Source organism: Columba livia, chromosome 14 (assembly GCF_036013475.1).
Source record: "Columba livia isolate bColLiv1 breed racing homer chromosome 14, bColLiv1.pat.W.v2, whole genome shotgun sequence".
Classification (NCBI taxonomy): Eukaryota; Metazoa; Chordata; class Aves; order Columbiformes; family Columbidae; genus Columba; species Columba livia.
In genome coordinates this window covers 10,039,154-10,047,868 of record NC_088615.1, presented here as the reverse complement: position 1 = coordinate 10,047,868, position 8,715 = coordinate 10,039,154, and the positions used below count along the sequence as shown (strand labels likewise).

The 8,715-nt window shown below is 45.1% G+C and overlaps 1 protein-coding gene across 1 annotated transcript; it reads left to right on the top strand.

Annotated features, from left to right (window-relative positions):
- Nucleotides 1-4,279: 4,279 nt before the first annotated feature.
- TXNDC15 (thioredoxin domain containing 15) lies at nucleotides 4,280-8,583 on the top strand. The gene is made up of 5 exons (XM_065029964.1): nucleotides 4,280-4,461; nucleotides 4,576-5,015; nucleotides 5,565-5,728; nucleotides 5,930-6,060; nucleotides 6,931-8,583. The coding sequence occupies exons 1-5, from the start codon at nucleotides 4,410-4,412 to the stop codon at nucleotides 7,125-7,127; spliced, it is 984 nt and encodes a 327-aa protein (XP_064886036.1). The 5' UTR covers nucleotides 4,280-4,409; the 3' UTR covers nucleotides 7,128-8,583.
- Nucleotides 8,584-8,715: the final 132 nt, after the last annotated feature.

Below are 8,715 nucleotides of genomic sequence, written 5' to 3'. Positions count from 1 at the left end.
TTTTTTTTTCTGTTGTCTTTTTTTAATATCTTTTAAATTCTGGCTAAAGATGCCTATTGACAGCATTACCAAACCAATAACCTTAGTCCTTCTTTCTTATGCATGAAAATGCTGTTTGTTCTCCTGATGTCTCAGTCATATTTAAGTGACTCCAATGGGCACTGAAATATTTTGGTTCACCTTGTACAAATTTCACTTGACTTGTTGTGTTTGTCCCTTTCCTCCCTGAAGTGTAACTGAATCTGAGTACAGTAGACTGAGTGTGTTCATGCCTGTGTGGACTTCAAAATGCACACAGGATTTGTGAGAGCCAGGAGGCCACTGTGTTGTGAGATTTCAAAACTGAATAAATAAGCACATCCTTTCAGTATACTTTGCTTTCTGAATTTCAATGTGAGACATGAATTGCTTGTCATAGGCAAGTCCCATATGTTTGAATTAAGGCAAAAAGCCTGTATGAATTGCAAGGTGTTTGAAAATAGAGGAATGTTGCTTATTTTTTAATGATTGAAAATGCTGCTACAGTGACTGAATTGTTTTATCATTTCACTCAAATATGAGAAGAGGGGAGGAAAGGAGTTAGAGCTGTGTACATATAAATAGTAAGCTGCTTTTTATTTTCTGTGTTGCACATGGAAATCGATTTCAAATTACTCAAACTAAACTTTTTAATGGCATAGTCATCATTATTCATTTTTTGTGATGAGTAAGAGGTATTTATCCATGTATTCTAACAATAGTCCAATTGATGTGTGTTAGTAAGATGTGCTCTGCACACCACCCAACCTCTTTCTGCACCCCACCCCACTGAGGTTTTTCGGTAACTCTGGGGGAAGACAGGCTGTCCTACCTACCAGAACCCGCATCCAGGACTCCTGGGTCTGCATCCTCCCCTTGCTTCCAACACCCTCTGTTTCCTCTTCCACATACTTTCAAAAGCCCTGAATACATCTAGGGCTGAAGTGTTTTAAATGTCAGTTGCAGTTATTTTGCAGATTAAGTTGCTTTTACCTGAAAAAGACATCTGATGCCTTTTGTTGTTGTTGGCCATTCTGGTCATTGTAAATATTTGGCTTTCAAGTTGACTGGATATGTTCAGAACAGAGTTTGGCTACAGTCTACTACAACCTGCTCTAAAAATCAGTTCCTGGAACTGATTCCTTGAGCAAAATGGATTATTTTCTTGGTTGTAATAAAAATGTGAGTATACATAAATCGGTCATAAATGACATCGTACAAGAACACAGGCTTTTCAATTGTGGTGGAGGTTGCTTGGCTGCTGCCATGGCTGCTGTGTTCTCTGCCGTGTAATAACCTGATCAACAATGTTGCCCCACGGTCTGTTCCCTCGACACACAGTTGGTGTGTCGGTGCAGATTCTGATGACGGGACCAGAGTTCATGATTTCTTCATGCTGATAGACTCAGTGCTGGCTGTCAGCTATGTGAGCTTGAAGGAGTCTTTAAGATGGTAATATATTTTAATTATTTCATTTATATGTATGATGAGACACCAGGGCTTGACTGGGGCCTGGACTGGTGTTTTTATGGTTTTATACTTCTTTGGTGCAACCTCTTAAAGTAGCACAAATAGTACAGCGTGAATTAGTGATATTGCACCTATTAAATTGGCCAGCTCAACAGAGTGTGGTTTTGGACCAAGACAAAGACTGTTCTTGACAGTTCAGCATTTAAGCTGTAATGCCTCAAAGTAAAGGGCTGACTTGCCACCTTGTGTTGTGTGCTATTTTTATTCAGGTTCTACCTGTGGCTCTGTGTTTAAGATTTAAAGAAAATAATTGGCAGCCCAAAAGCTCCCGTGTTCTGGCGCTGGCTCTCGCACGGGTTCCCTGCACAGCCTAGGGACAGTAAGGTCTCCTTTTCCCTATCGGTAAAAACGTGGTGAAAGTATCTGCTTATCTTGCAGGGTTGCTGGAAGGAATCATTAGTTAACAACTTCTAACTACTTTGAAGCTGAAAAATGTTGTGGAATTCTGAAGTGTTGTTTAAATGATCTGAGGCAAATACATCTTGCCTTTCGTATTTTTTTTTTTAATACCACAAAAGCTTGTTTTAATTAGTGAAAAATAAGACAGTAACAATTAGTGCAAATTTGATTACTTAGAGTATTACTTTGGGATACACATAATACTAAAATGTGTATTTACTGCTTCAAGTGGCCATATTTTAAAACAATCAACTGCAGCCACATTGAGAAAACAAAGATTACAAAGTCACACATCCCAAATTTAGGTGTAAGTTCCCTGTGTGACCTCAGCCTGTGCTTCTGACTTCAGTGCCCATCATGTTTTCCCGTACCTCATCTTTGTGCTGTTGAACATCGCAGCTGTGAGGCCGCCAGGATGATACATGAGTGGAAACCTTGGTCTTGGCAAATGTCCTGGCGTTGCTGCTTTGTCCCAGTCCATGTCCTCTGTGGTTCCTTCCCTCACCACGTTGCCCGTGAAGGAGTTTGCCCGGAGTGACTGAAATCTGGAGGATTTCAGCTGCAGAAATCTGAGATGCACAAATAAGTTTGGGTGTTTATTCATGGGTGCAACAAAATACTCAGGTTTTGCCAAATCCTCCTCTTTGCTAAATTTTGGCTCCTTTGTTAACAGAGAAAGCTATTCTAATGTGCCCAAGGTTTTGTAATAGATGGAAAACAATGTATTTTTTTAGTAGACTTTTCCCTGAAAACAGAAAAATGTAAGCCACGGAAAAGTTTAGCAAGGAAACTGGCAGGTATTGTAATCCATGTGCCTCCTCTGTAGTCAATAAGCACCGGGACAGCGCATTTGTTGTGAGTTGGGTACGACAAAGCCTGACTACCCGTAATTCTTGGGAATCCATTTGTGTTCCATTAGTAGAAGTAGTGCCATGAAAAAGATCTTGCACAAACCTTTTGCTGTTACAGTAGGAAGAATATTATGTTAGGACTGGAGGTACGCTGCCAGGAAGCCGTCTATTATTTTAAAGGTTTGGAATATCATCACCTGTCCTTGAGGTCTGAGCCCACCCAGGGGCAGCACGGGACCCTGATGGTGGCACAGAGCCGTGAGCTGGGAACCGTGTGCCCAGAGTTCGTTTTCAAGTTGAAAATGCTGCTTTTGTCAAACTCAAAGATAAGGACAATTGGGAACGGGGCTGTTTTTTCCTGGTTAGTCCACACCAGCTGGGATTCCTTCATGTGCTTTTGCTTTCAAGCTTGGGCTCGATCATCTGCTTAAATCAAACGTTTTCCTTCTTGCTGCAAACCGTATGTTTTGTATTTTTTGACTTCTATGCCCTCAATATTAATGCTTATGCAAACTGGACTTTGAAAGGAAAAAATCTCCAGGCAACAACAAGGACAGACTTGGAGAGGCGTCCCCTGGTAAGAACAAAAATCCCGTTTTTGTAATAAAGCTGACACCCGGTTCTATTTCCATACATGTAAAATGTTTTCCTCGTTTGTTTTTTTCCCCATGCATGTGTATGGGTCAGACTCTCATAGTTTGTAACTCTCACTTTTGGACGGATGCAGGATTTTGGTGAAATACCATTGTGCGCTGCTGGCAGTTTTAAGGAACACAGTCAAAAAGGGGCTTGAGCAGTTAAGTATTACATTCCTCCTCAAAATGCCAAAAATAGTCCTGAAGCTTCACTGTTAAACTGAAACTATGAATTCTGCATCAGGGGGAGTATTATTTCCTAAAGGAAGAAATACAAGAATACTTATCTTGCTTTTCAGCTTGGGAGCTTTGGGCAATAAACGGATGGGGAAGAGCTCATATTTACTTTTTAGCTTTAAAAAAATAGGCTTTTACCTTTACCCCAGCCTGGCTGTAGGTTAAAGTTTATTTTTCACGTGAAAACATGTGACAACACATCCTCTCCGTGCACGAAAATCCTTCGGCGGGTACCCGTGGCTGTAGGTAATTGGTTAAAAAATAAATCTATATCGTATTTGTACATAATACTGGCAGGTAGTGGGAGCTGAGCTGAGTCCTGTCTACTGTTCCGCACCGCCCTGAGCCCGGCAGCCTCCTGTCCCCTCACGGCGGGCTCTCTGGAGCCCGCGGCCGGAGCGGCCGTGCCGATCGTGTCCCCGCTGCACCCGCGCCCTCCCCCCGCAGAAATACAAAGGGGCGGGCGCGGGAGCTGTTGCGGCGGCTGGGCGCTGCTCGCCCTCACGCCCGCGAACGCCCGAGCCGGTCCCCGGGCGGCCCCGCCCCGCCCCGCCCCGCCCCGCCGAGCCCGCCCCCGGCAGCGCGGCCGCGGCCCGCAGCACACACAACATGGCGGCACCGCGCCCTCACGGCGTTACGCACGCACGGCGGTGGCGCGCCGGAAGGGGAAGTGAGTGAGGGCACCGGCGGAAGCGGCCGTTGTCCGGGGAGACGCCGCGGGGTGGAGGCGGCGCCGGGGATGTGGCGGCTGCTGCTGTTGCTGGTCTGGCTCGGCACGCCGCTTCCTCCCGGTGGGCACGGCGGGCCCGGGGGCTGGGCGGCGTGTGCGGGGCGAGCGGGGCGCGGGGAGGCCGGGGCTCGGCCGCAGCGCGGAGCTGACCGGTCCCCTGTTCCTCCCGACGCAGGGGCGGTGACGGAGCGCAGCGCCGGCGGGCAGCCCCGCTCCCCCGGGGCCGATTCCGTGCAGGACGGCGGCGAGCCGGTGCGGTACCGGACTGCGGAGATGGCGGACGCGATGCTGGGCAGCGAGCTCCCCGCGCAGCAGGCCCCGGGGCTCCCGGTGCTGCCGGGGGAGGTGACGGACGGCGTGGTGTCCGACCTCGCCACGGAGGCTTGCGATGCGGCGGCTGGCGGTGATGCTTGCGGCGCGGGGAGCAGCCCCACGGCTGCCCCGGGGCAGGCGAGCGCCCGGGACCGGGAGCAGGCCGTGCCGGAGCCGGTGCCGCCCGCGCCCACCGAGGAGTCGAACGGCACCGACAGCGCCAAAGCTCCCAAAGTGACCTGCGAGGAGAGAAACGCCACCGGCATCGAGCGCTCTACGCTGCAGATCCTGAACGTGTCTCAGGTGAGCGGGTCGCCTGGTGCCGCTTTGAGCTGCTGCGAGATGCCCGGTCACACCGCGAGTGTGTTTGGTTCAGTGTGTGACTTGGTGAATTGCCTCGTATAACATCCTGTGCGCTGTTGAAAAGATGAAATGTCTGGGCAAAGAGGATTTTCCTGTCATTCAGATTAGGAAAAAAAATAAGAAGGTACAGGTCTGTCCACATGGCTGTGTCTCTCATCTGTGCACCTGCAGTGAACTGCCAGTGTTCGTGCTGCATGGATTAGTGTCTCTCTCTGAAATTGTCAATGGTGCTTACTGCCAGTGCCCATTTCTAGTTTGTTTCTTGTAATGGATACGTATACATATCCATACCTAAGTAATAAACTTTTAAAGCTACCTTTAACAAAGTTTAAATACACTTCTTCTGTTTTAAAAAGGTTAAACAAATGGGCAAGTACTTGATAAATATTGTCAGGTATCTAATCAGTTTCTAAATGATGGATTCCTGTGTAGAACAGCTCTATTAATTATTTAATTGTCCTTGTTTGCTTTTATTCGGCTTTCTCAAAGGACCTGATGGAGTTCTTAAACCCAAACAGCAGTGACTGTACGTTAGTCTTGTTCTATACGCCATGGTGCCGCTTTTCTGCCAGTCTGGCACCTCATTTTAATTGTTTACCTCGAGCATTTCCAACTCTTCGCTTCCTCGCACTGGATGCATCTCAGCACAGCAGGTAATTGGCTCTTCCTCTGCTTTAGCATCAGTTTATTTCCTTTAGCAAGTTGTGTTTTAAAAACAGGAGGGATTTTTTTTATTATTATGAAATGACAATGTAATTTAGTAAAACTGACACTTCTTGTATCATGACTATCTTTGTTCCTTCCTCCAGTGGATTTGTTTTCATTCATACCTTGTATTTGCTTTACGTCCACAGTTTATCAACTAGATTCGGAACTGTGGCTGTACCAAATATCCTCCTTTTCCAAGGTGCTAAACCTATGGCTAGATTTAATCACACAGACAGAACGCTGGAAACACTGAAAGACTTCATTTTTAATCAAACAGGTATGCAGATCAGCCCTTATGTGTCAGCAGGAATAGCAGGTCGGGTCTTAGCTCCAAACTGGGCTTTCTTCTCCCTGCTGTTTGTTCTTTAAAATGAATTTCATTAAGATCCTGAGAGGACCTGGTGGAAGTTTATATAATCAGCTGCTGTAGCGAGCTGGATTTTGGGGTGTACTGAGGGCAGAAGCTCAGCTCCCAAGGCTGCTGTCACAGACTGGGGGAAACAGCGGGGTTTAGCTAGGGAGGGTGCTGGAGGATCGAGCACATCTTCCCACGCAGATATTTAATTTGAGAACAGTGGCAGGTGAACCTCAGCATCCTTGCCAGAGCCATGTAAGGGTGGCAGCAGCTGAGGGACAAGGGGTTTTCAGACCTTGTGTTGGAGGTGACAAAAAGATTCCAGTTTATGTGATCTGGCTGTTCATGTTGTGAGCTTCATGCCAGCCAGTTCACCGTCCTCCTGTGCTCTGTAAGACCACACACATAAAGGCCTATCAGGGCCTCCATTAGAGATAAGAAATTGATATATTTGCTAATACAGCAGAAACACTCAACACAAGCAAAAAAACCACCACAGAAAAACAAACCAACGAACCAAACCAAAACACAAGCCACAAACTTTCCCAAGGCTGTGCTGTGGAAGGGCAGAACAAGCCTTCTGTTACAAAAATATACATAAATACTATTATGTTTTTACATAAGTAAACTGTATGCTAGACATATGTTAACATACAAGGACTGTCTCTCCAAAATTTTATGTCTAACTGTACATGCACCTTAGTCTGAGGATTGGAACAGAGCTCCAAATGGGACCACATTCTCTGTATTTAATGATTATTACTGGTGTTGATCGAGTGCTTTCTTTTTCAGGTATAGAAGCTAAAAGCGATGTGGCTGTGACAAAGGAAGACTGGGAAGGGCCCCTGCCCAGCGTCCTCACAAAAGGCATCGACTGGTTGCTTCTGTTTTCTGTGCTCTTCCTGGCAAGCTTTGTCGTGTACGCGACCGTTCGGACGGAGAGCATTCGGTGGCTGATCCCGGGGCAAGAGCACGAACATCAGGAGTGATCTCAGATGCTGAAATAGGGACAGAATTTCCTGCTTATTGGTAAAGTGGGACTTCTTATGGACTGGTAGTCCGTGAGAACAAACTGCTGAATTTGTTCATTGTAATTTATATTCTTGACTACAAGTCTGCTTTATTTATCAACTACTGAATCTGTAAAAAGCAAAGTTGTGGCGATTAATGTGATAAGTAAAGAAATACGAAAAAATATGAACTAAAAAGGTATTCAGTTGCTCTGGTTTATTTTTCATGGACTTTAATGTAAATAGGTGATACAGTTCTCTTTTGCTCTCCTGAAGAGGTCCCTGAGCTTTGTCAACCACATAAGGTTTTTACAGCATGTGTGCGGCACTGCTTGGCACGGGAGAGGAGTTGCTTCTGTGCAATCTGGAGATCTTCCTCATACATCCTACAGACGTACGGACTAAGGCTTCTACACAGACTATGTGGTAAATGCTATGGAATTGGGATATGTTACCCCACAGAGATAATGTTCATGTGTTCTGAAATAGTAACGTTTTAAAGGGATACACCAGTGAATGGTGATGGCACTGCATTAGTTTAATTGTCAGTAAAATGAACTATGAAGATTTTTTTTTTTTTAATAGTGGACTTAAAATCTTTTCAACAATGGCATAATTAAATATTACCAGTGTGTGTTCCAGCAATAGCAACAATTCCAAAGTGTGTTATACAACCCTTGGCAGGGTGACTGTTTTCCACTTTTGGTGCTGGTTTCCTTGTTCACTGTGCCTATGAGTTTTGACTTAGTGGCGGTTCTTTATAAGATTTAGAGTAACTTCCCAAGCTCACCTTGTTATTTTTGTGTGTGTATGCACAACTTATTTACCATATTCCTCTATAACTAAATTGCATTAATTGTCCTTACTCATTTAAATAAATCAGGTTTTTACTGTAACCTTTTAAGTCACTTTCTCACAGGACTAACAGCAGGCAACATCTGAAGTAGAGATCACCTGCCTAAATTAGCAAGACCAGTCCTGAGACTTATTTACATTTCTACAAGCATGTTTGGTGGTTGCACAGTCTACAGCAGAGGCTACATAAAGAATTAACATGGGTTTTAGTTCTAATTAGCATGGAAGACTTTGAATTACGTATGGACTGGTATGTTATGTGGTTTTCAGATTATTTGATTGCATAGCACTTACCCGTGGTGGAGGTTTGCCACAGTACCCTGATAGGAAGCTTTAGAGTGTGAATTAAGCTAAGAAGAAACAAAGACAGTTGTAATATTTATTGTTTGACAAAGAGCTCATATCCCTGGAATATAATTCTTCAGCTATTTTTCTGATGGCCACATCTTTCCAGTTTGGAAAGCTGAGGTCCTGTATATCTGTGTGTTAAAAGGAGAATGCACTGATAAAACTTTGGTATAACTGCAGATAAAACTAGGAAATATTTTACTAATAAAGATTCAAGATTTTGAACAATTAATTGGAGTGTTCTTCCCTCTACCATCTGGTTAGCTGGAGGGGCCCAGACTGGACTGTCCCCAGGAATTGTCTCCATACCTCTGAAGAAACTGTGATGTTCTGAAAAACGCGGTGCCTCCTGCTCTGAGAAGCG

Bases quoted from the DNA above. Each gene is read 5' to 3' on its own strand.
- TXNDC15 (XM_065029964.1), top strand. From the start codon at position 4,410: ATGTGGCGGCTGCTGCTGTTGCTGGTCTGGCTCGGCACGCCGCTTCCT. The intron at 4,462-4,575 runs GTGGGCACGGCG...CTCCCGACGCAG, and splicing joins CGGCACGCCGCTTCCTCCCG to GGGCGGTGACGGAGCGCAGC. The intron at 5,729-5,929 runs GTAATTGGCTCT...TTACGTCCACAG, and splicing joins GATGCATCTCAGCACAGCAG to TTTATCAACTAGATTCGGAA.